The 27,296-nt window shown below is 37.0% G+C and overlaps 1 protein-coding gene across 1 annotated transcript in view; it reads right to left on the reverse strand.

Annotated features, from left to right (window-relative positions):
- The window catches only part of LOC126267391 (papilin), a 1,111,154-nt gene that overhangs the window by 152,032 nt on the left and 931,826 nt on the right, over positions 1-27,296 (reverse strand). Inside the window, exons 17-22 of the mRNA XM_049972582.1 lie at positions 22,193-23,813; positions 18,271-18,435; positions 12,935-13,148; positions 8,348-8,526; positions 6,456-6,644; positions 3,374-3,547 (exon numbers count right to left, since the gene is read on the reverse strand). Coding sequence (XP_049828539.1) covers positions 3,374-3,547; positions 6,456-6,644; positions 8,348-8,526; positions 12,935-13,148; positions 18,271-18,435; positions 22,193-23,813 — 2,542 coding nt within the window. The remainder of the gene's footprint in view (positions 1-3,373; positions 3,548-6,455; positions 6,645-8,347; positions 8,527-12,934; positions 13,149-18,270; positions 18,436-22,192; positions 23,814-27,296) is intronic.

A 27,296-nucleotide genomic window follows, 5' to 3' on the forward strand; every position in this document is an offset into this window, starting at 1 on the left:
ACTGTGTTAGACCACTATACAGAACGATATAATTGAGTGGTGAAAGAGAAGGGAACAAAAAAAGATGAAGTCACTGTGTCCAATAAGGTAAATGCATAGAGAGAAGGCCAATGCCTTATGGACAGCTTTGCAAGCTGTTGATATGTATGCTTTAAACAGATCACCAACCACTATTTGAAATGTCCCTTTTGTGTAAAATATTAAGGTTAACAGCAACATGCACACTGCAGACAGTGGTTGGTTTCTTTTGATTGGCTGCATCATATAGTCTCTGAGCCTTAGTTCCAACAGCTTCTCCAAATGAAACCTCAGCTTAAATGATGTGTTATTTAACTCCAAGAATGGGTTCACCCCATTGAGGAAGTGTGGGCAGCTCATTGGAGCTCATCACTGTTGTTCTCTGTGGACTCATCTCAGATATTTGTAAAGTAAGTAAAGGGAAACAATGTAATTCACATCGCATAAAGTTATTGCACACAGAATTCTGTTCCACAGTGGCCAGAATGCTTGGAAAATGGAGATTATGGTATAGTTTCAATTGTATGGAATGCCATGGTAATGCTGTTACAATTATCTTTATGACCAATAATGCAGAGAAAGTAGTAATAAACAGGGGGAGGGGAGGGGGATGAAGAAGTTTAAGAAATGACATGGGTTTGAACATGTGATCTTCCTCACAGCAGTACACAAAGTAACCTCTGAGCCACTGAAATGAATGAAACAAAGTTATATGGTTAGTATATTTTGACGTATTTGTTTATGTTCTCTTTACCAAAATGGGCATGGAATTGTCATAGCAGTTTAAGGATGTGTTTGGTAGTTAACAGTTAAATACAAATTGCATAGTTACTGCTTCTCGAGCTGAAAAAGAACATCTATAAGTGATGTTGAATAATTTTTGGTGGCTGTCAAACTTCTCATACTTAGCTGTTCACTGCAAATATTTCAGATTTGCCTTTTTTATACTTCTGCTAAGTTTCTATATAATGCCTTTGAACTAATCACATAAATTACGATACTGCTGCTAAGTTTCTATATAATGCCTTTGAACTAATCACATAAATTACGAGTCATCTCCCAGGAACTGTTATGAGATTGATCATTAAGTACATGTAGTAGCTGGTAATTTCCTTAACCTAACCTTCCACATTAAAAAAAAGGTATTTTGAGCATCAGTGGCATATTTACTTGCCATTTTTGTATTAATAACAACATTTTTATTATTTCAATTGGTATCTGCTAAAAACAAAAGCAATGAATCATAGTGCCACTACACTACAAACCAACAATTAGAGCTGAATCTGGCTTTGAACTGTGAATTTTCACCAGTCAAATATGATCCCATTTCACAGTGACATGATCTAGGATTAATGTTTATGCAATGCAGATTTCCAAGTTAAGTTTGGTATTTTCTGTCTTAATCCAAGGCTAAGTGCGTTATACAATTTGCCCTAAGTGGAAAAATAATGCTTTGATATCTCCATCTGTGAGTTCATAGCTGGCAGGATGAGAAGGTGCATCATCAAGAAGCAGCAGAGCTTTCCTCGGTAAATTTTTCTTTTGATGAGTGTAATGTAAGGGCAGTGATTCCCAATTTTTCAGTTTTTTTTTTTTTTTTTTTTTTTTTTTTTTTAAAAAAAGCTCTATGTTCAATTGATTTCCCTATTAATGTAAGCCTACATTTGAGGTTGCCAGTCACATTACTGTAAGCCAATATGGTATCTCATTCTTACTTATCTTGTATCTGGGTGCCACAGTGTATTGTTTTGAAGCAAACATTTTCATAGGGAGCATCTTGTAATTTAAACCACTCTCATCGCAGTTGTACAACAGTTCACCAGAAATTCCATCCCCATCAATTAACTTTGAAAGATAATCTTTAAACAATGGCACAGCCTCTTTGTCAGCAGATAATGTCTGTCCACTAATGGTAATCTGGTGAATACCCAATTGCTTTTTCCTCCGATCCAACCACCCATCCATCACTGGCAGAAAATTCTGACTCTTCTCATTTTATTTGCTGCTGCAATTGCTACGCTTTTTGATGAAGTCTCAGCCCAGTAATGGGCAAACTTTTTCCTCTTGTATGTTCATGCCACAAAACGATTCTTCAGCTTCTTTATGCTTACCATTCAACACAGTCTTCCTTATTTTTATTCCACTTCCAGTAACTTGGGAAGCATACCACTTTTCAATTTCTGCTTGAATTTTCTTCCTGTCTCCAACAGTACATTTTCCTCTCCTGAATTCCACAGCAATAGTTCTGGCTGGTACTCAGAATCCAGTTGCATTACAGCACACAGTTTCTGATCCATAGTCTCTACAAGGTTTTTTCATTTATCACCCATTTTAGACTCTTTAATTAAAAAAAGGACTGCACAAACAACAATTTAACAACACATGTATTCTACATGGCTGAAATGCAGCTGAAGAAACAAAGAACACAGAGCTGCTCACTACTTCTAAGTACTGGTTCCAGTAATTTATTCAATATTAACAATACAGTATGTACCTTATAATTGTGACTCCAGATGTGCTAGAAGTGCAAAAGACACATAAAACATTTTGAAAGGCCACATGGCATTGTAGCCAGCACCTGCTTGCTAAAGCTTTCCAAAAGTACAATACGCTCAATAAATTGACCCTTGTTTTATCATGGAGAAGTATTATTGTGATACTAATTAAGCAGGCTAGATTAAGTAGGCCAGATAGTCATGAGCTGGAGAGTCAGGAGTCTACTGTATACGTATTACATGTCGATGGCACAATTTATGCAAATAAACAAAAATATTTCAAATGTATACATTACCATCAGACTTTTATTATGACTCAGAGTTCGTTTACTATAGTGATTATAGCAGCAATATCGAAATAAATTAAAACAGATATTGTCCAGTGGTCTTGTTTTACTCATGTGATTTTAAATCATTGTCTTGTTTATCTATTAAGGACACTAGACACTGAATCACTATACGAAAGCTTTAATATGGAACAGATGTTGAGATGAAAATCAAATGAGAACTTGTACCACATCAGAGTGTTAGCCAGATCTACAGATGCCATATAAAGTGGCTTATCCTGTTCCTTGGATTTTTTTTCAGACTGATGGGCTTTGATGATCACGTCTGTAGTGTCCGTTAATGTATGAAGCCACACTAACTTTCTGGTAGTATTTTATGTGTTGATAGTAATAGTTAGTTCTTCACAATGTGAGCAATAATTTCTTTGAACAAGACAGCTGGAATGTCTCAGTTGTTGCCCATCTGTCTTATCACTAGTCATGAAAGCAGTAACTATTAACCTTGAGGTCTGATGTGATTTCTTTTTTGATTAATTTTTGGAATTTTCATGAAAAAGCTAAATAGTCACTTACCTTCCAAGTTTGGACCTTGTGCTGGCAATACATTGTCTGGACAGCAGCCAAATTCTGAATTCAGGCAACAACCTTCCTCATTTGGTCCATGAGCTGGTGTTATACCATCTCTGCAGCAACCGTACTTTTCACTTTCACATGGCATTCGACACCCAATGTAGTCCGGTCCTAAAGCTACAATAGTGAACAGGGTTTCATGACAATGTTCTCCAGGGAAAAATCAGTATAATATTCACAAAATTTAAGTTGGATTTAAAAGCTACTGTGGTATAATGAAGAACTGGAAATTGATAAAGGAAGCTATTACAACTGGTTTTACATCTCAGCCTCAAGCTTCTGTATAAAGAATTACTTAGCCGTTTACAAGTGAAAATTATGAATAAGTATCATGTTCAATGGACCATTTAATTATCTGACCAGACAGGGTGAGAAGGAAAGATTGATTGTTTAGTCTTCATTCTCATACTGTCCATTAAGTCTCCCCTGACCAGAGGTCCAGGGTGCCTTTCCCAAAATCTACCCCTTTTCCTAGACCTCTCCAGTCCTTTTTCTTCACCCCTTTTCCTTCTCTTTCAATCCTTCTGCCTGAAGAAGGAGCTACAGGCTCTGAAAGCTTCCTAGTTATAAGTTTCTTTTATGTGTATGTCCTGCACCTGCTTGTGGAGTAGATTTTTTTATCTATCCAATTAAATTGTTTTGTCAAAAATTGATTGTATTCATTGTAACAGATGGAGTAATTTTCTTTGACCATGACTGTTCCCGTAATATGAAATGTTATTTTCAGAGGCCACTACTAGTCATAAATTTTTGTTGATTTGGTTGAATTATTTAATGGAGCAGCATATCTTGAGACTTCATCTCAAAGTTACAATGGCAATACAAAATCTTTTAATGATGATACAGAGATCTTAAAGTTATTCTTTACAGTTTTGGCACGTGCTGTGGCCATCCTAAGTAGAAAGAGAAAGATAAACTACTATGAAGGAATGTTTACTTTGTTTGCTAGTATGATGTTCACATGGTTAAGAAAAAAATAATCATTCATTTTGTTCATATGAATTGGCTGTGTTCTTGTCATGTGTTCAGTTACATTCATTGCTATGGCTCCTTGGATCTTTCTAACCACTATTCATAAACTTGCAAAGGACACTTAAAACATGTCATCAAAACATGTTACTACAGAGAGTATTTATTTTTTTAAACTCCAAATGCGAAACAGAACAGTGCTACTGCTACCACTAAAAACATCAACAATAAACGTTCAGCTACTGAAAAGTGCAATCTGAAAATCAACAAACAATGTTGTAAATTTGTGAAAAATATTGTTGGGAGACATGTGTCACTCATGCGCTTAATCTAGTGTTAAATAATTTAAGTCAACAAAAATGTGTTGCTGGTAGTAGCCTCTAAAGAACATTTTCATAAGTTGCTTCCATTCAGTGTCTAATATATTTCACTTTCTCTTTCCCCCTTCTTACATGACTCTGTTTCTGTTGGGATGGCAACTGTTTTGAAAGCTAGATATACAATGTCCTTTTCACTTCAGTAATTTTAAGACCTATACCAATTACTTCTGTTTAACCATCTGCTATAAGTGAGCATGTTTCTTCTTTCCTACATAGTGATAAATTATGAATTATTCAATAATTATTATCTTAACAGACAATTTCATTGTTTCAGTTTCTTTAAGAAGGTAGATCAAAGTGTGCAGTTACTTGTCTGATACATCATTTACACATATAATCTTTTTTCAAGCAGTAAGCAATTTGTCTGTTCTGGTCTTGTAGAATGTTATTTGCCAACTTTTCCTTGGTCGTCCATGTCTCTTCAACCATTTGATCTGTATGATAAAATGTATTTTAGTATTCTTCCTTCTAGCATTATGTTTACATGTGACAGCTATCTTTATTTATTTTCATTGATTCTGTTTTATGTTTTAAAAATATTCAGTTCTCTCTGTGCATTGCCATCTTTAAATCTGTTCAGTCTCAAACAGTATTTCACAAATTTCATCAATATAATTTCTGATCCCTGTATCTTACTCAGTTATTTAGGACTCATCATCCTTGCACTGAGTCACACAGCAAAACTTAGACAACACTCACTTTATAAAATTTCATAGTTTTTCTTGTTGTTCCACATAAGGCTTTATACCTACTTAGTTTGTGATCAATATCAGTATCAATGATGCAAGCAATCAGCCAAGGCACTGAAAGTGAGACACTGGTTCAATAGGTCTATTATCTAAGGTTGTTTCCATTGACTAAACATTTGCTTCTAAAATTCATAGTCTTGGTCTTTTCTGCAGATATTTTCGTGTTATGTCCTGAGCAGGTCTTCCAACGATAAAATACAGAGATCTCTGAAGTTTGTCCTCAGTTTCTTCAATAATAACTTGATCATCAGCAAGGAACAATAAATTTAAGTACATTCTTTCATTTATTTTAATTCTGAGATTCCCAGGGACTGTATTGCAGGTGTTACTAAATCTCTGAAATATTTTAACTGCACCTTCAATTAATTATATTGTCTGTTGATGACGACTCCTAAAAGGTTTGTTCTGTTGTGAAATACATACTGCACAGGTACCCAGCAACAGTCTTTAATCTTTAATTTGGCATCTCACCACACAATCTGTTTACTTTGCTTTCAAAAGAATGCTCATTTCTAAGGACTGCGTCACATTTTTACCATGACAGTTAGTGCTTTGATGATTTCTTCCACAAACTGTTAACACCATCAGCTGAAGATGATAAACAGTTTCTCCATTATAATATTACAGACTTTCAGCGAGACTACTCGATACAATATCTGAAAATCTCATCAACATCTGTCACACTGGAAAAAGCCTTACATAGTACAATAAATAATATTCCATGTTTTGATCAGGCTCAAATAAATAAGTATTATCAACTGCTGTTTCTTAATCCTGATATTCCACTATGTCACTCATAGCAACTTATAATTTAAATCAAGCATTTGTCAGATATATATATTGAAATAAAATATACTATGCACACAACAGTGCAGAAAAATTATAAGACTGAGAGGAAGTTCACCTATAACCTTAAAACTGTAGTACCTGGGTTTATTTGATCGGGGCAACATCCAAAGTATGATGCAGTGCAGTTTTCTGAATTAATAACACCACATCCCTCAAAGTAAGGACCTGTAGCTGGTAGGTAACCATCTGGACAACATCCGTGCTCAGAAGCAGTGCAGTCAAGTTCAGCCTCTGTAGCGTTCAACAATGGTGTTGTAAAACCAGACCCTAGACAAGAGGGAAAAAAATGTTGCTGTCAAAAGAGAGAACTGTGTTACAACTAAATCAAGATAAACAGGGTCCTATTAGAAAAGTATCTTGGTACCTTTGTTTTTACACACACACACACACACACACACACACACACACACACACACACACACACACACACACACACACACACCAGTCTGATTTTCAGAAGTAATAGCTCAATCTCGAGAACTTTGCCTTTCACAGTCAAGTGACTCATGACCCATCCTCACAGCCTTACTTTCACCAGTGTAGTGCTTGCCTGTGAAAGACAAAGGTCTCGAGTTTGAGTCTTGGTCCGGCACTCAATTTTGAACTGCCAGGAAGTTTCATACCAGTGCACACTCCATTGCAGAGTGAAAATTTCATTCTAGAAACATCCCTAGGCTGTGGCTAAGCCATGTCTCTGTGATATCCTTTCTTCCAGGACTACTAGTCCTGCAAATTATGCAGAGGAGCTTCTGTGAAGTTTGGAAGGTAGGAGATGAGGTACTGGCAGAAGTAAGGCTGTGAGGATGGGTCATGAGTCATGCTTGGGTAGCTACATTGGTATAGCACTTGCTCGGAAGGCAAAGGTCCCAAGTTTGAGTCTTAGTCCAGCACACAGTTTTAATATGTCAGGAAGTTTCAGGAAATATATTAATTACACTTATGTGGCATGTTTAAGAGAGAATTTCCTAAGATATTCTGTCAGACTGAAAATTAAATTACAGTTTCTTTGATTTTAGTTACAAAGACTTTGAGCCATGGTCTGATATATGTTTCTGTGCATAACACGTTGTCTCCTATTGCTGGAGGCATCCTCAAAAGCTATAAAGACTTTGTTTGTTGATTTTCCACCTCACACAAGCTCATCTTACAAAATCAAGTGTCTGGTGATATCTACAACAACAGGAGACAAAACTTTCAAGAAAGCCTGCACTGTATGTTTAAATTACATATTTTGTAGCTATAGAACTATTGCAAGATCTACTTCATTTAATGTCTTGTTTTTCTGCACTTACAACTATAATTGCTCAGCTCCACATCTTTTCTACAGTAAGCTAAGACACCTTACTATTACTGCACAGAATACATAAATAAACCGTCACTCGGAGTTGGCTTACATTCGAAGTAATAAGCATGATGAAAGAAACATTTTCTTTGGGATCATAATTTATGTGAGAATGTTATAAAAGAAGCTATCAGCTGAAAATTTGGCGAAGGAACATTTAGTTCAGCTATGCTGTCACTCTACACAAGGCTTACTGAGTCAGCAGAGAAAAATCAAATACTGCTAACAATAGAGTGTATGGTAACACATCACATGAAATATGTATACAACATGGGAAATGAAATGTAAGTGGATGAATCTGATACAGAAATTTGTTTGGAATCAAACACAAGACAGAACCCCAATAGCGGTATCATACTGTGGATACAGACATGGAAGGGAGACAAAATTATGACAGGAATGGATAATAATGATGAGATATATATTCCAAAAATTCCCATCAACCTACGCAAAATCTGGGGATTTATTGTAAATTTGATGTACTTCAATGGCTACTGCACAAAATTACTATGACAGTTTTGTGAAAAGTAAATGATATCATACAAACAGTGAGGAACTGAAATATTCAGAGAATGCCACAAGCAAATTGGGTACACAATTACTTAGTGTCAATATGCCTGAGTCATACCTTCCAATTCATCATCGTAACAGCCAGTATTATTAGGCCCAGTTGCAGCCCTAACACCATCAGGACAGCAACCAAATTTTGTATCAGCACATCTGCATTCACCAGAACCTTCACAATCAAAGCAGCCAGCATTGTTTGGTCCAAAGGCCTTTGTAATCTGATCAGGACAGCAACCAAACCTTAAAAAAAAATTATAAAATAATAGAAACAATTTCACAATAGAGAGAGGAATAATCTAGAAGAGATATTAATTTTTCATTGTGAACCAACAAAGCTTTTCTCACAATCATCAAAAGTTTTGTTTTCATGCTGTGGAGTCACATATAACAAATTTATATAGAAACCAAAAACAGCTACTATTACCCATAGACTTCTAATTTACTTTACAAGCAGGCCCTCTCTTCTGATCTGAGAGGGTAAGCTACCAGCAATAATGGTGAGGATGGAATGCTGTAAGCACTTCTTTCTTCTACTTCTCTTATATGCATTAATTGCTATGAAGAACAGTCCATTAAGGAGCAACCACAAGATATTCTTGAATCAATATCCTATGATATGAATCACTAATGATTGTGCAGGGGGAACTGTAGATGATATGAATTTTTAAGAACAAAATTTTCTCTGGATCTTTTTCTTACTTGGAGTGTGATATTAAAAATGGTTAAAACACCTGTAATTATTCTTCCTAAGAGTAGCAGAAAACAAAGGGAGGAAAAACAATTGGACCATGAAACGCAGTTTGATTTGATTTACTTAGAAGGGCATTGTACACTCCGCCAGTGGACATGTGTTTTGCTAAATTAACTATTAACTAGATCACAAAATTCATTACATGAATGAAAAGCACTTGTAATCATGTTCTGATTATGATGATATTTCAACCAAAGTGCTAAACTGTGAGGCCAACTTCACTGTACCCCCACACCTCTCCCTTTTATAATTAGTTAATGAATCAAAGTGTTTTATTACTCATTAATTCACCCATTTTCGGTAAGTCCCATCACATAGGAGAACCATCAGGGATGTGCAATGAGTCATTATCAGTAGATTACTTCTGTAACGTATACTAACAACTAAATTATTTGTAGATTGCTTTACATTTGTATATGTATACTTAGGGAAAAACAAATCGTTTGAAAAAGTCACTGTCCTTTCTCTTCTACTACTCAGCTGCTGTTTTTATCTACTACATCAAACAAAGCATTTATATAACTTTTCACAGACCACTATCAGCTGTCTATAAATGGCAAAGTCAAGACCTAAAAACAATAAGAGAAGTTATGACAGAATGTAAAGAATTTAGGAGTGAAGGTAACAACTCATTGAATAGTAGAAGTATTGAGTTGTAAACAGCCACATGATGAGGAAAAATGAAAACTTTTCTAGCTTTTGGATAAACAAACACACACACACACACACACACACACACACACACACCACACACACACACCCCTACACTGTACTGGCTGAATGCACTATGACTGTGTGCGGTACACTGATACAGAAAACACACATTAAGAATAATAGTGTATATACATAATAGACAAAAAATACAAAGAAAACATATCAATAATACAAATAATTGGAACTGCATCAGCTTCAATAGAATTGTGGGTCTACAGGACACAATGAATGAGTGACTGAATGAAGAAAGAACAACTATTCACAGATGGCATTTTTAGTATAAAAAATACTGACAGAGAAAAGAAAAAGAATTTATCTTACACATGCACATACATTGTGATAACATTTTTAACAAAGTCAATAGATAGCTACTGTGGCAGTATATGGGAGAAACAGGCTTCTCAGCACATCTAATTAACTCTGTTTAATCTCTTTGCAGAGAAACAAAAACTACAATCGAAGATGAAGAGAATGTGTCCAAACAATTGACAACACACGGAGCTGGACAAGGATGTGACCTGTTTCCAACTCTTTTCAACAACTATAAGGTGTGTTTTTTAAGTAAGGTCCATTTTGTTGCAGACACTAGTAGTTCGTGTGCATACCGCAACGAGTGCATGCCTTGTGTACCAGCATGCCTCGGGAACAACTGTGCTCAGTTTCAGCTCTGTGGCTAATCTGTACGGTTCTGTTCCGTGCTTTCAAAACGTTTAAGACTATCAACTGACCTGCCGCATGTGAGGTTCATTCAGTGATACGGTTTTTATCAGCAAAGAACCTGTCTGCTGCAGAAATTCATCGACAGATTTGCAAAGAGTACGGTGATACTGTTATGAGTGAAAGCAAAAAGTGTGCAAGTGGGTACAAGAATTCTAAGATGGCTGTGACAACATCCATGATGAGGACCACTTCGGCCACCCTTCTTTGTTTACAGATGATTTGGTGGCTGCAGTTGAAGCAAGGATGTGTGAGAACAGGCGCTCCACAATAACAGGTCTCACAAATGAATTTCCTGATGTGTCGAATTCAGTGCTTTACAACATTGTTTCTGAACACATAAAGTTTAGGAAACTGTGCTTCCGTTGGGTACAACAGAGAACCACAAAAACCTAAGATCTGAGTGTGGGATTAAGTTCTTGACTCGTTATCACAAAGAAGGGGACAGCTTCTTTAGTCAGATCATAACTGGAGACGAAACATGGGTTTTACATATCACACCTGAATCGAAGCAACAGAGCACGGAATGGTGACACACACACTCGCCTGTACAGGTGAAGGCCAAACAGACTCTGTCCCATCACAAAATCATGGTGTAGGTGTTTTGGGATAGGCATGGTGTTTTGTTGGTCGACTTCATGAAACGAGAAACCACTATCAATGCAAAAGCATACTGCCAAACCCTGAGAAAGCTATGCAGAGCAATTCAAAACAAAAGACGTGGCATGCTGACAAAGGGAATTGTCCTTCTCCATGACAATGCAAGACCTCACACTGCACATCAGACCCACGATTTATTGGACAGTTTTGGCTGGGAAGTTTTAGACTACCCACCCTACAGTCCTGATCTTGCACCAAGCGATTACCATCTGTTCCTCCACCTCAAACAACACCTCAGTGGCAATCATTACAATGATGACGATGACGTGAAAACGGCAGTGAGCTCTTGGTTATCGGTGCAGGCAGCAAGTTTTCATGAAGAGGGTATTTTAAAATTGGTTGAGGAGTACGATACGTGTTTGAACAAACTTGGCAACTATGTTGAAAAATAGAGGCAAGTGCATACTTTCTGAAAATAAATTAATTTTTTAAATAACCTTTTGTTGTGTACTTATGTTCAAATGGACCTTACTTAAAAACCACGCCTCGTACATGGATGACCTAGTCAGGGTACAGGAACAAAATATCAGCTACTGTGTAAAGATCAACAGAGAGAAATGCTTTAATAACCTACTATACATAGATTATCAAATAATAATTCAAGAAAATGAAGATAATCTTCAAAGAGCTGTCTCTCACCTTAATTTAAAGAAGACACATCAACTTGCAGACAGGCATGATTAAAAGACACACACAGCTTTCATCAGTGCAGAGAGAGGACACATACAACATTCTCACACACACAACATTCTCTCTCTCTCTCTCTCTCTCTCTCTCTCTCTCTCTCTCTCTCTCTCTCTCTCTCTCTCTCTCTCTCTCACACACACACACACACACACACACACACACACACACACACACACACACACACACTAGCAAGCATGCCTTAGCCACACACGACTCTCAACTCCAGCATCTCAGGCCAAAATGCAATGTAAGCCATGGAAATTGAAACACAGTCTGTTGGTAAAGTCATAACAACTGATTTTTGGGATCGGAAAGCGGTATTGTTGGTTGACTTTATGCCCACTGGGACCGCAATTAACACTGACAGGTACTGTGAAACTCTGAAAAAACTCAAATGGGCAATTCAGAACTGGAGAAGAGGAATGTTGAGCAAGGGTGTACACATTCTCCATGACAACGCTCACCCACACATCGCTCTGCAAACTGTTACTCTCCTGCAACAGTTTCACCCACTCACCCTATAGTCCTGACTTGGGGCCCAGTGAATATCACCTGTTCCCTAAATTAAAAGAACATTTGGCTAAAAAGCGATTCAGCTCCAACAATGAAGTGAAAGAAGAGGTTCATAACTTTCTGAACGGCAAGGCAGCATGCTGGTATGACATTGGCATACAAAAACTGCCACAGCATCTACAAAAATGCATCGACAGAAATGATGATTATGTCGAAAAATAGCTAAATGTTCAAGCTGTAAAGTGATGTAAACCACTGTAGAAATAAACAGTTCTATGTACTTATAAAAAATAGGAGATCTTACTTTTGGGATTACCCTCATACATATAAGGTTAAGAATCAACTTATATGAAACTTGTAATGCTGATGTGAGAGGATGTTTCCAATGTCCTGAATGAATAGTTATGTTTCTATTATAAACTTCCAAGCTATACTTAATTAGTTCAAGAATAAACCATATTCTGTTGAACTACCACACACCCAAAGTTAATTTTCTTAGCTAAAATTTCATTAACTTAACCTACTTGGATGTTCATAACAGTTATTGCACATGAAATTACAAAATACTGATAATGTCAGCTACACAAAAAATGAGATGCTACTCACTCAGATGTTTTACAATCAAAGGGTAGTTCTTCATCAGGACAACCTTCAAAATCATTTCCTTCTGCTATGCTAACATTGTCAGGACAACATCCAAACAAAGTTTCTGCACAAAGTGAAGGTGGACAACCTTCCCAGTGTAGACCTTTTGCTGGAGATACTTCATCTGGGCAGCAGCCATACTTTGTCTCACCACATGTCCTCAATTGTGGGCAACCTTTGAATAAAAGTCAATATTCAGTTCATAAAACTTCAATTGATTATGATAAATATACTTTTGTTAAGTAGACACATGTAACAAAATAGAATGCATGTCCATTATACAGATATAAAGAATGAAGCAGTAAATAAATACTCAGAAAGAAAAGAATGACTGGAACAAGATTAATAAATAAATTGTTTACAAGAATGTATAGGATGTGAGCTCTGGTGGAGAGCGGGAGGGGGAGCTGATGGGAGCTACTCATGTTAGTTTCAAGGTGAATGATGAAATACTTTTTAGATTCCATGAGAACTGGATCTGGGTACACTTGTTGGTAGTACACTTGTACATTCTGTTCAGGCTTTCTTCTGACTGTGATACAAGTTCAGTATGCCAAGATTTTTTTCTGGACACTGAAGCTTCTCTTGCCTTCCTCAGCCTCATATATGAGTTCTTAAGAGGAAAGAAGAGAGAGGAACCATTATTACCAGTTGCTAGTTGCTGTTTTTTACTTTGGTAAGAAAAATCTGCTTTCAATCATTTTGCTTGATTGAAACAAGTTGGGAAAGTGAGTTCTTATCATATAATGGTTTTAGCCTTTAATTTCTCTTTCTATGCCAATGGTACTAGTTAGGTGTTGTGGGGAACTAGAAGTTTTTGTAATATGATTTTCAAATGTGTTTGGTGATGTGTGGTTAGTTTCAGGTATAATTTTATTGTGTCTATGCTATGTAGATGTCCATCTGCATCCGTCCTGTCCTCACCTTCAGAGGGGATGTTTTCCCACCCAAACACATTGGGATGCTTTCTTCCATAGAAATTATTACCATACAGCAGTGATAAATCTTTTGTATTTCTGATAGGTCGGAGGAATCTTCGCTTAGTGAGTCATTCTGCAGAGAGAGGCCAGTTAGCCTTGGCAGAATTCCATTTGGGACAGGGGCTTTGATCAGTGGTACTTCCAGTAATACTGGACAATGTTTTGTTAAGAAAATTAGCGAGCACTTAACAGGAGACTTGCAGAAGTATGATATTGTCACTGTAGTAGCAAAACATAGATTAATATTGGATTCAGTTTTCTAAGCTGCTGATAGAAAGGAGTCACAAAGTTGGTAATCGAAAACAAAATGAAGATTATTTTCTTCACATCCATTTACTAGTTCCTCTCTATCCTGTTAATTTGGGGTGAAATGCTTGTCCCCTTTCTGGATAACACTTCTCATGAACTACACTATGTGATCAAAAGTGTCTGGACACCTGGCTGAAAATGACTTACAAAGCCGGCCAGAGTGGCCGAGTGGTTCTAGGTGCTACAATCTGGAACCGCGGGTCCGCTATGGTCACAGGTTCGAATCCTGCCTCGGGCAAGGATGTGTGTGACATCCTTACGTTAGTTAGGTTTAAGTAGTTCTAGGGGACTTATGACCTCAGCAGTTGAGCCCCATAGTGCTCAGAGTCATTTTTTTGACTTACAAATTCGTGGCACCCTCCATTGGTAATGCTGGAATTCAATATGGTTTTGGCCCACACTTTGACTTGATGACAGCTTCCACTCTCACAGGCATGTGTTCAATCAGGTGCTGGAAGGTTTCTTGGGGAATGGTAGCCAATTCTTCACGTAGTACTGCACTGAGGAGAGGTATCTATGTCAGTCAGTGAGGCCTGGCACAAATCTGGCATTCCAAAACATCACATAGGTGCTCTATAGGATTCAGGTCAGGACTCTGTGCAGGCCAGTCCATTACAAGGATGTTATTTCCATGAAACCACTCCACCACAGGCTGTGCGTTATCAACCGGTGCACGATCATGTTGAAAGATGCAATCACCATCCCTAAATTGCTCTTCAACAGTTGGAAGCAAGAAGGTGCTTAAAACATCAATGTTGGCCTGTGCTGTGATACTGCCACGCAAAACAACAAGGGGTGCATGCCCCCTCGATGAAAAACATGACCACATTATTACATCACTACCTCCGAATTTTACTGTTGGCACTACACACACTGGCATATGACGTTCACTGGGCATTTGCCATACCCAAACCCTACCATCCGATTGCCACATTGCGTACCTTGATTCATCACTCCACACAATGTTTTTCCACAGTTCAATTGTCCAATGTTTACGCTCCTTACATCAAGCGAGGCTTTGTTTGGCATTTACTGGTGTGATATGTGGCTTATGAGCAGCCGTTCGACCATGAAATCCAAGTTTTCTCACCTCACGCCTAACTGTCATAGTACTTGCAGTGGATCCTGATGCAGTTTGGAATTCCTGTGTGATGGTCTGGATAGATGTCTGCCTATTACACATTACGGCCCTCTTCAACTGTCAGCAGTTTCTATCAGTCAACAGATGAGGTCGGCTTGTACACTTCACTATCACATTGGAAACAGTGGACCGAGGGATGTTTATGAGTGTGGAAATCTTGCTTACAGACATATGACACAAGTGACACCCAGTCACCTGACCACGTTCGAAGTCCATAAGTTCCGTAGAGCACTCATTCTGCTCTCTCATGTCGTCTAATGACTACTGAGATTGCTGATATGGAGTACCTGGCAGCAGGTGGCATCACAATGCACCTAATATGAAAAACATATCTTTTTGGAAGTGTCTGGATACTGGAATGAGATTTCCACTCTGAAGTGGAGTGTGCACTGATATTAAACTTCTTGGGAGATTAAAACTGTGTGCCGGACCGAGACTCGAACTCGGGACCAAGTTTGAATCTTGGTCTGGCACACAGTTTTAATCTGCCAGGAAGTTTAATGTTCAGATACTTTTGATCACATAGTGTATCTTAACACTGGTGACTCAAAAATCCTTGGGTCTCCTAGTTATAATAAATCCCTACTTAGCTAAATGTAACGCAGTGTGCAAAAATAAACAAAATGGCCTGAAATTTTTTGACTACATCATTGGAAACCAGTCACTAAAATCAGTCAGACCAATCAAGTGCCTCAGAGAATCTATCTGGAATGATTTAATGAGGGCTAATCACATAATTAGCTATGAGGAAGGCAGATTCCAGACTGATTTATCGGAAGATTCACAAACGAAGCTGCTTACAAATATATTTTCCAAGAATTCTTCAGTATTGTACTCTTATGAAGTCTGATTAATGAAAAAGGTAGGAAATATCAAAGAAGAGCTACATGCTGCACCACAAATTGGTTTCGCCTCTTGAAAACATTACAGAGAAGTTGAACAAACTCCAATAGGATTCCCTATAAGAAAGGCAATGGACATCAGATGAGACCTTACTCTAAAAATTCCAAATTTTTACATTTAATTTAGAGTAAAGGGGCATATTACATTGTCTGTTTTTTTATAACAAATAGTCATAAACCCAATACAAATCTCTACTTCACATTAACTTATGGCAGCTGAGGACAGCAAAAGTAACTGATGGTTTCTCTGCATCTAAAATAGATCTGAAGATGTTCCAAAATGGAACAAAATCAGTAACCATTATAAACACAAAAGAGGCTAAATTCTAAAATTAAAAAAAAAAATATATATAAAAAAAGACAAATTAAAAAAAATTAAAAATACTAGATTAACAAACACTGCCTAAATATGAGTTTCACTCCCAGTGACATTACAAACTTGTCTGTACAAAATTAGGATTAGTTGCACATTCATATCTTGGATATGCAATGGGAAAGCAGCTGAGATCCTGCAAAGATGAGATATATAAGGAGGTACCAAAAAAACTGGAATTAATTTTTAAAAGCTATATATTTTCAAAAACACTCTTCATTGCATTTGTTACACTGGTGCTTCCACTGTTCGAAAGATTCATTGAAGTCATCTTTAGAAATGGTTGCCAGCTCCTCCCTTGTTTTTTTCTTGACTTCTTCAGTGCTGTCAAATCTGTGTCCTTTCATGCCCTTTTCATGTGTGGAAATAAGAAAAAGTTGCACGAAGCCAGGTCAGATGAGCAAGGTGCATGGGGCAGACAGCAGAACCATGCTGTTTTTATCCAAAAATTGTCTAACAGAGATGGCTGTATGTGTAAGTGCATTGTCATGGTGGAAGAACCAGTCTCCTGTCCACCACAAATAGATTTTTTTGACTAACACTGTTGGACAGTTTTCTAAAACTTCCAAATAGAATATTTGGTTGACTGTCTCACTTGGGGAACAAACTCTGAATGATCTAAGCCCTTGGCATCAACAAAGCATATCAGCATTGTTTTGATGTTTGTGCGATTTGACTTGATGACTTTTTTTTTTGGATGTGGTAATGATGACGTCTTCCACTGCCTTGACTGTTGCTTTGTTTCTGGGTTAGGCATAGCACCATGACTCATCACCTTAGTGACCTTTGACAGAATATCTGGATCAATTTTAAGCTGTTGTTTCAAAGTACCACATTTTTGAACTCGAAGTTCCTTTTGATTGTCGGTCATAAACCAAGGAACAAACTTGACAGCAACCCTTTTTACTCCCAAGTCTTCCATTAAAATTTGCTGAACTGAGATCCAAAATAGCCCACTAATCTCTGACAGTTGATCAATTGTCTGTCAACTGTCTGTGAGCACAAGCCCTCAAATTTTTCCAATATTTTCATCAATTCAGGCAGTTGGTAGACATAAAGAATGATGTTTGTCATCAATCGACATGTCGCCTTTTTTAAATCAAGAAATTCACTCATACATTTGAGTTTTTCACATGGCGTCATCTTGATAAGCTGTTTCCGACATTAAAACAGTTTCAGCAGCAGTTTTACCAAGTATAAAACAAAATTTCACAGCTGCACATTGTTCACTTAAAACTTGCCATTGTAAAAAACAAAACAAAAGAAAAGAATAAAACAGCACAGCAAAAACAATCACTGGAGATGGACAAAACAAGTCAGGTCAAGAACAAAGGTGACACTGAAATGGCAATGAGTTGTGCTATACATGCCCAGTGGCAAAAATGTGTACTACAGAATCTCTGCCCACGGCAATGTTATTCCAGTTTTTTTGGGGTACCCCCCTCATAAATTTCTATCACTGCTGCAGTTATGGTGACAGCAACGCAAACCTCCATTGAAATGCTCATATACAAACTGTAATACTTTTTAATATTAACAAAGATTTGTTGGAACTATCTCTAGGTTAGTGAATTTCAAATTAAAAGTCGTACCCAAGCTGAATGGTCCTTGGGCTTTTGTAATACCATCTGCACAACAGCCAAACTTAGTTTCTTCACATTTTAACACTACTGGTTTCTTCCTTCTACGGCACTTCTTTCCTTTTGATTTTATGGTTGTTATTAATTCTCTCAAGGTGGTTGCTGTCTCCCACAGACCTAGAAAAAGAAAAAGACACAAAAGAAGTACTGTTTACTAATATACTGTATCTCCTAGTATTATGTGAAATATTGTTTATGGTGCAATGAAGTGCTAAAATGTCAACAACCCCCCCCCCCCCCCCCTTCAAACCGATGCTCAGTTGAGAACAGGTCATGTTGAATAGTTCCGCTGTTTGTGCTTGTATGCTCTTTACTCCTCATTACCCCATATTGGGCAATCCTGTTTGTCACTTTCTTCTAATGATTTGCATATTTCTCTCTATAAAGTATTAAAGACTATGGCTTCAGAGTGGAATAAAACATTAAGAACATTTTACAATTACCCAAAAGATATGTTTATAACACTCTGGATGTTTCCTCAAGCTTACTTGCTGCTAAGCCTTCTGCTTCTTGTCTCGATGATATGTTGCTTTTGGTCCAGCATCTCACTTTCACTCTTTGGTTATAGGCACATCCTTCTTACATATGCATAGACTGTTTTCCATCGGCCAACTTTTTATTCATTGACTACCCCCTATGAGCATTATGATTTTAACTACAAAGTTTGGTCTTGTATATTCTCCGCTTTGTTGTTTACTGCATTTTAATTTTTGTAAGTACACTTGTTTTTTATTTACTCTCATAATTAGGTGCTTTTGGCTCCAGTATTACTTTAATGTATAAGGGTTCAATTACTGTCACTATTTATTTCCTATTGTGTAGATATGCACCTGATGATGTGGCTTTAAGCCACAAACCTGGGTGTACCTTAATAAAATTGGTCAAGATACAGCTGTTTGTGAAGTTCTTGCTATAAAATATTCTATCACAGTAATGGATGCCTCGACCACAGAGTCATTTGTAATTATGTTTTGTATGAACCTACCCCAAGAAGAGGTATTTGTGAGCAAATAAAATATAATTTAAACATGATCATCTCATGCCTCCTGATTATCTAGGAACTGTCATTTTTCACAGCACTATGGGGTGCCATTTTATTTATAACCAAAAATAATATACAAATTAGACATGCTATCAATTAGGAGTAATAACTTTGCTGCAGTTCTATATGTCTGTCATTTGAAATTTATTAAATAACATGTTTTTCAAAATAAAATTCAGTTTTCAGTTGCAAATATGTTTTTAATATACTTTACCCATTTTGAAAAATTAATTTTTCATCTTCCAAAGCCTACAAAATTAATTTATCAAAACCGGTAAAACATATTGAGAATATATTTGCAACAGATGACTCAAACTTATTCTGTAAATATATATACTATAGTTGCTCAAAATCACAGCGCTCAATAAAACACTAAATAACTTGCATTATGTTCCTCATATTAAGAACAAACATCAAATGAAGACACCAAGTTGCCATAAAAATTTACAAGAGAATTGTGTGGGCTGCAAAATCAAAAATACCTCTTTCTGCTAACAAGGAAATGCTCTTACATCAGTTCAGTATTTTTCTCTTACTTTGAACATGATAACTCTACTGGTCTTATTGACAGCAATGCAGGTTTAACATCATGTTTCTTTGACATTTCTAATCATTTGCATGTCCAACTCTGCACAGTAATAGCTTATTTTTCTGTCATGCAAATGTTAATCTTTACTGACTTCAGTGCTTTCTTTTCATTTTAGAAAATCATACAAGAAGGTATTCTTGCAAAAATAATCATGAACCTTTGAAATGTTCACACATTTTTCTATCACATTTACATGTGTATTCCTTTTTTTCTTCTTTTAAATCAAATGTGAACCTACATTTTCTACCCTGACTGAGAAAACTCACTAGCCAAGAGGCCATGGTTGGCTTTGCTGCATCTGTATTAAGGACTTTATTTTTAATCTATTAGAAACTCCAAACAGATACAACAAAGGCCATGCTATATTATGGGTACTGAAATTTATACATCAGATTACATACTGTGAAGCATAGCCCTATTCATTCCCACCCACGCTTATAATAATAATAATAATAATAATAATAATAATAATAATGAAGAAAGAAAGAAAGAAGGCCTTTGGGGAGAAAATGAAGAAATATTGGCAAAACAAGAAGAACCTAAAGAAATATTGATAAATCACCTGCTTATCGTTCTCCTATGGGGACATTCGCTAATAATAATAATAATAATAATAAAATAATAATAATGACAATGAGCAACTTGCTGAAGTACGAATACAAATTTAGAAACATTTGTAACCCCCACCCCCCAAAAAAATGATGAAACATGTTAAAGAAGAAAGTAAATAGTGTTCAAACACTGAATGACATGGAAAGAGTACAACAATTTCATTATGTCACACTGTAATCAAATGTCTAATTCTTTTTTACCATTATTATGACACAAGAATCACTTGAAAATAACTTTAGAGTAATGGTTTGCATATACCATTTGCCAAATTTTAATCCTGCAATACAACACATTCCTGAACAGCCCACAACATAGCGGACTGAATACTAATTGTCTGTATCTCACAGCCATTTTGCTGCTTTCTGGCTTACTTATGCTACCAGTCTGTGGAGAAGTGAATGTGACATGGCTCTCTCTAGCCAGTACACTGACAATGCAACATAGATAATAATAAATTAATAAGATGGAGGGCAACATAAAATTACTCACAATTCCACCATAACTTTGTTAAAGAGAGCAGTTTTTGGTGTCATACACTGGCCTGGAATTTAGATTTTGTAACAATTTGTTCCATCCCCCATTGTATGAGACAATGACATATGCACAGTTGGAATGACAGAACAAAACCACCAAAAGTATTTGAAACGGTAATATAATAAGAGGTACAAGAAGCCTTTACCTTATTACATTACCATGAAGTTCCCTAGAAATTCTGCTAGACAGGAAAGTCATTTCATGAGAATAAAGTGCCAGTTACAAATAGAACTGTTTAAACCTGATTTTAACCTGACTTGATATTTTCAAGCTCTTCTGAAATGTCATATTTATGTCAGGCTAAACAGGTTCACTGCACCACTTGGCATCACTTTAGCTATAAAATGGATTCCCATCCTAAAGAAACATTTCATCAGTTAATCAATAGTTTTATCATAAAAATGGAGAGGTAATGAAGACAAAGGCAGCACCAAATGCCTATTTAGTAAAGTAGAAGGGGCTGAGAAGTGAGGAATATCTGATTGCAATTTGAGATGGCTCTCCCAGTATTAGTGTGTGTCTTTTAAAATATTCTGACTCACTGTCTAGCTTCTTCATTGAGCAGTTTACAGCTCTTATTTCACACTAGTCACTTGCTCTTGCCATAAGCCATTGCTTCTACCATATTATTTGATTGAAATTTATCGGAAGGTAAGTCCTCCTCGAATTCTGAATTTAGATGTTGTACAACGCTAATTGATATTCTTTACATAGTCAATCGAGATTCGTGGTCTGCTTGGTTACATAGTAATTATCTACCATGGGACAGTCTGCATACTTTTCTCTGTCATATTATTTTACTCTTCTTGAATTTCTCATCTGCACCGGCTTAATTGTGCTGTTCTGAAATTAAACTTTTTGCTTCTAATGGATCACCTCATTGAAGACATATTCCTACTTAAAATTTTGAATTTTTTCATTATTTATTTTTCATGTTTTTTGGTTGCATGCCTTGATAAATTACGGAGTAGTAAAATTTTAAATGGCTGCAATTTGTGTTACACACACAGTGTGAAATTCAAATTCTACTCATAGAACATAGAAAATTGATCAGAATGGTGAAGAAGCTGCTATACAAACACTGATGTGATACATACTCTCTTTCTTTGTTGTTACTGCTACTTCTTTTGTAGGTGAGTAGTCTAAAATTTCAGTGCTTCCAGTAAAGACTTCATCAGCTGTTGTAGAAGCAAATTCTGATGTTTCTTCAGATGCTACAGATGTACTCATAGTTTGTGTTGCAGATGAAGCAGGCTCTTCTGAAACTGTTGTTTCTGAACTGACTGATGTTCTCTCAACCGGTGAAACTGTTGTTGCCATGGAAGTTTCCCATGGTGTGGAAGTTTCTGCAATTGATTCCTCTGTAGTTTCCGATGGTTCTGTGCTGGCTGATACTTCAGTAGTCATTGAAATTTCTGTGCTTGTTAATACTTCTGTAACAGCTGATTCTTGTGATGTAGATATTCCTGTGGACTGTGAAACTTCTGGTTCTGAAGTGGAAACAGATGAAACTTCTGTTGGGTAGGAACTTCCTGGGGTTAATGAAGAAAATGAACTTTCTGAAGTTGATGATGGAATCAATGAAGAACTATCTGAAGACGATGAATATAGTTCATCTGTTGTCACTTCACTGTATGCTGTTGAACTTCCTTCAGTTGTTTGTTGGGGTATAGTGTCATCAGCTTTTGCAAATGCTGAAGCATCAAATTCTCCTTCAAACTGTGGAATTGTCGATTCCTCTGCATCTGATGACACAGTTGTTGTACTTCCTTCTAAACTAATTGCAGGTGAAACAGTAGATGAATCACTGCTTTCACTTGTGCTTTCAACAGTGGGTGTGCTGCTGTTTTCATAACTAGCTGTACTACTGCTTTCATCACTAGCTGTGCTGCTGCTTTCATCACTAGCTGTGCTGCTGCTTTCATCACTAGCTGTGCTGCTGGAAGTGTCAGTGGAAGAAGATTCAGTAACAGTATCAGTTTCTAATCCTGAAGATGTTGTCATAAGCCCTGAAATCTCTGTTGTGTCACCTGCTGTTTCAGTTTCTCCACCTGTTATATCTGCAGTTACTGTTCCACTGTCAGTAATACTTTCAGCAGTGGTAGAGTCTACAGAAGTAGATGTGTCAGGAACAACACTGGTCTCATAAAGATTAACAGTAGTTCCAAGACTAGTGCTTCCATCAGTATCTGAGCCAGTAGTCCCAACTGATGTATCAGGTGCTTGACTACTGGATGATTGAGAGTCAGTGCTACTGTAAGTTTCTGTACTCATAACATCCTCCCCACTAGTGGTCTCTGGTACTGAAGTGCTAAGAGGGGCTTCAGAGCTAGTGCCATCACTTCCAGATGTGTCTGGCAGACTATGAGGCTCATCTGTGAAGCTTTCATCAGTGGAGGAAAAGTCATCAGTTGTTTGATCATAAGCGTCTGTTGTATAAGCAGTGTCTTCATCTTCAAAGGTGCTTGCTGCATCACTTAGCATTAATTCCTCATCGGCCATTGCAGCTGTTGAGAAACTGGATTCTGGAGATCCTTTGGTATCTGTGGCACTTTCAGAAAGACTGACAGTACTCACAGAAGATAAACCACTAACTACACTATCAGACACGATTGTTGCCACGGAGGTTTGAGATGGGAGTCCATCAGCACTAACTGCTCCTACTTCTGATGTCACTGTAGCAATGTCTTTAACACTGCTAGGTGATTCAGTTTTGCCCTGGAAAAAAAATGCAAGAAGTAAACAAAACTGATTCATGTGATTTCACATGGATTTAGATTACAGTAAAAATTGAAAGAATAAACACAAAAAACTTTACACATGTATATAAATGGATGGTAAGTCTCCAGTTAAGGAAAGAATATTAATTATATGACATCACAAATCAAAGCAATATTCAAACAGATGTGAGATTAGTTTGAAGAATACAGTTTCAATGACTCCACATAAATTGTTGTTTCAAATAGAATTTAACATAATGAATCCAGTATCTGCACACAAATATTTCAAAACTTCATCTCACAATAATTTTTGTTTAGCCTTCATTTAAATTTTCATACTTTAATGCATATTTGTCTATGGAATTTTAGTTATATGTCACACATTTTTGTTACAGAGGGATGTAGGGAAATGCCAACATCTTAATACATTGTTCACAAGCTGGCAGTGTCAGCAACCATTCTGGTACTGAAATGAAATCAATGAAAAGAAAGTGTCATCTATTAATATTTAGTTGAGTTGTGTGAAGATTGTGTTCCAAGTCAAATAATTTTATAAGAATAGTGACAGTATACTACTGTGCACAGAGGATTTTGCTGTCTTTACTAGCTAGGACATTATGATCATGTTCCACTAGTTTGCTCAGTTAGAGCACAGATCTGTAATTTTGAAGGAAGGAGTTCAGATTAGTGTAAGGAATCTGTAGGTAGCACTCAAACTGTATATACGCCAGAGAATACAGATGCTGTTTGTATTGCCATTGGCCTCTACTGCTTTATCTAACAACATACCTCAGCACCCTAGCGCTATAAATTACAGATGATGCACACACTAAACCCTTGAGACACTATACTGCATAAGAATTTTTATGAAAGGAGTTAGCTGAGAATATTTTTGTTGATACTTATGGGTGAGAGATAACTCTTACTTTCATCTTAACATCAGTTTGAAAAAAAAAAAAAAAAAAAAAAAAAAAAAATAAAAAAAAAAAAAAAAAAAAAAATTATTATGTGAGGTGCAAATATATCTCAATTTATCTCATTATATCATCACAATGATTATGTAAGATGTGTGCCGCAGGAAGTGACATCTTTCTTGACTCATCTATGATTACAGTTTATTTTTCAGAATAATATAAGGAACTCTTTTGGTGATGTACTACACATCTCTTGTAGCATCTTCAATTGAAGTTCATCACGAAAGAGTTTTTCTGTGAGGCTTTTGACCTCATTAAACAAAACTGCAATGAATATTACAACTCATATTTGTATCTTATTTTGCCCACTGATTAAACTTACTTAATAACATTCAAGAACTGGTTGAATGAAGATTTTGTTAATTGATCTGTGTAGACAATATTAAACATCCTTAAGATTTTTCCAACAAATCTCAGTTCAACACATCCCACCATGAAATCACATTGTCTCACATTGGTGACATCTTGTTTTGTTTCCAAGCTATTGTTATTTAAGTGAAAAAAGATACATTAATTGTGGTGATTTGAGTCATGTCTGATTTATGATGGAAATGATGAAACATGATTTTTTACTGTAGCAAGTCTGAACTTTTGAAATAAGCTTATAGAGATAATGGTCTAGGTCAAACACAGTCCTATGACTGGTTCTCCTGCTTCAAAAGTGGTTCTCAATTAACTAAAGATAATCTCAGTCACTCATACATCATATTTCATAAATCCCATCAGAAGGTGAGCCTCTAAGAACATTTAAATTATGAGATAGAATTGCTGGTTAGTACTTACTTTCAGGAAGTGAAATATTTAGTGTTAACAGCAGACACACATAAAAATACATGACAATGTCCTAGCTTTCAGAACTATTAGTTCCTTCCTCAGCAGCAAGGAAGGGAGAGGTTGGAGAAGATGGGGTAGCAAGGGAACCTGTACCCTGGGGAAAGAGGAGGCCATGGCCCCACCCTAGCTCTCATGGAAAGGAAAAGAATAGTCAGTATTATGCAGATTTTTAACAGGGTCAGAGCTGGAACTTTTTAAACGTTACTTATGAATCGTCATTCACCTTTCAAAATGTTAAAAATACTGCATACCCACTTGTAGGGCAGTTTATTCAGACCATAAGATGAGAAGGAGTCACCTGTGAGGACAGGGGAAACTAATATCACGTGGGGTGATTTAAATAGCTCATGTAGTGTAGTAGGGCATGATCAGCAACTGGTACTAGATGTCACAAAGATGACAGTTATTTTACACCCATTTATGTGCTTAGCCAGTTCAATGGCACTCATTTCCACATGAGAAGCAGTACAGTGGGCACAGGTAATCTGACAAACAATACATATGGTTATGCATGTTGTCCTGCCTCTGATATTGTATGATTTATCAGTGAAAGAGCTGTATTATGTGGTAGTGGGTGGATGCATGGGACTGGTTTTACAGTCAGGATTATTAAAGGGGTAGCAATCTTGGGATATGGATTAATGGTTTGGGAATATCCTGTGGTTTGACTAGGATATTATGGAGATTAGGAGAGTAACGGAGGGCATCAGTGGGTGGTGAGAGGAGGATTCATTTCAGGGTTTGACTTTTAAAAAATCATAGGCTTTGCAATGGTAATATATTGAGGCCTTCAAGGCTTGGGTGGGACTGGATAGGAGGGGAGTGCCCAGGCATGCTCAAGTCCAACTTGTGATTCTCAAAGCATTCTGACATAATTTGTGAACAGTAACTGCTGTATTGTCTTGCTGGAGGTACATGTGCCTGCAGGGTGCTGTTTGTGAGAAAACAGACACAGATGATCGACCGAACGAAACTGGAGGACAGCACTTCAAATCCTCAAGCAGTAATCCTGGTGAATGCCAGGATGACTCCTTTGAAAAGGACGAAGGTAATTCAAACTTATGTTCTATCTCTAAAACTAAAACTAAACTTCTTACGAGCAGGTGTTGGAAGGACCAACAGTAATGAGCTACTTCCGGGTCATTCTCAGCCAACAGGTGTCACTGGATGCAGATATGGAAGGGCATGTGGTCAGTACACTGCTCTCTCATCCGTTGTTAGTTTTCATGACCAGAGACACCATTTCTCAATCAAGTAGCGCCTCAAATGGCCCCACAAGGGCTGAGTGTAATCTGCTTGTGAAAAGTGCTTGTTAGAGCTGGACGGTCATACTTTCCAAGTGCTAGCCAAACCCAACAGCACTTAACTTTACTGATCTGATGGGAATCGATGTTACCACTGCAGCGAGGCCATTGGGCTATTCCATCCTCAGTTTCACCTTCCTCCCTTCACTTAGTTGAACTAGAGATTCTGTTTTATTCAATATTGAGAGGCAATGGAAAATTTATAAGGGGATCCATTTCACTCTCTGTAAACATTTCCCAAACAAAAATAACTTCACCACCAGCTTGAAGAGCTCACTGTTGTCAACTGGGACACATTGTCTCATGTTGCTTTTTTGTACTATCATTGGCATATAGCAACACGAATACCACAACTCATTAGACCAAATA

Source organism: Schistocerca gregaria, chromosome 4, assembly GCF_023897955.1.
Source record: "Schistocerca gregaria isolate iqSchGreg1 chromosome 4, iqSchGreg1.2, whole genome shotgun sequence".
Lineage (NCBI taxonomy): Eukaryota > Metazoa > Arthropoda > Insecta > Orthoptera > Acrididae > Schistocerca > Schistocerca gregaria.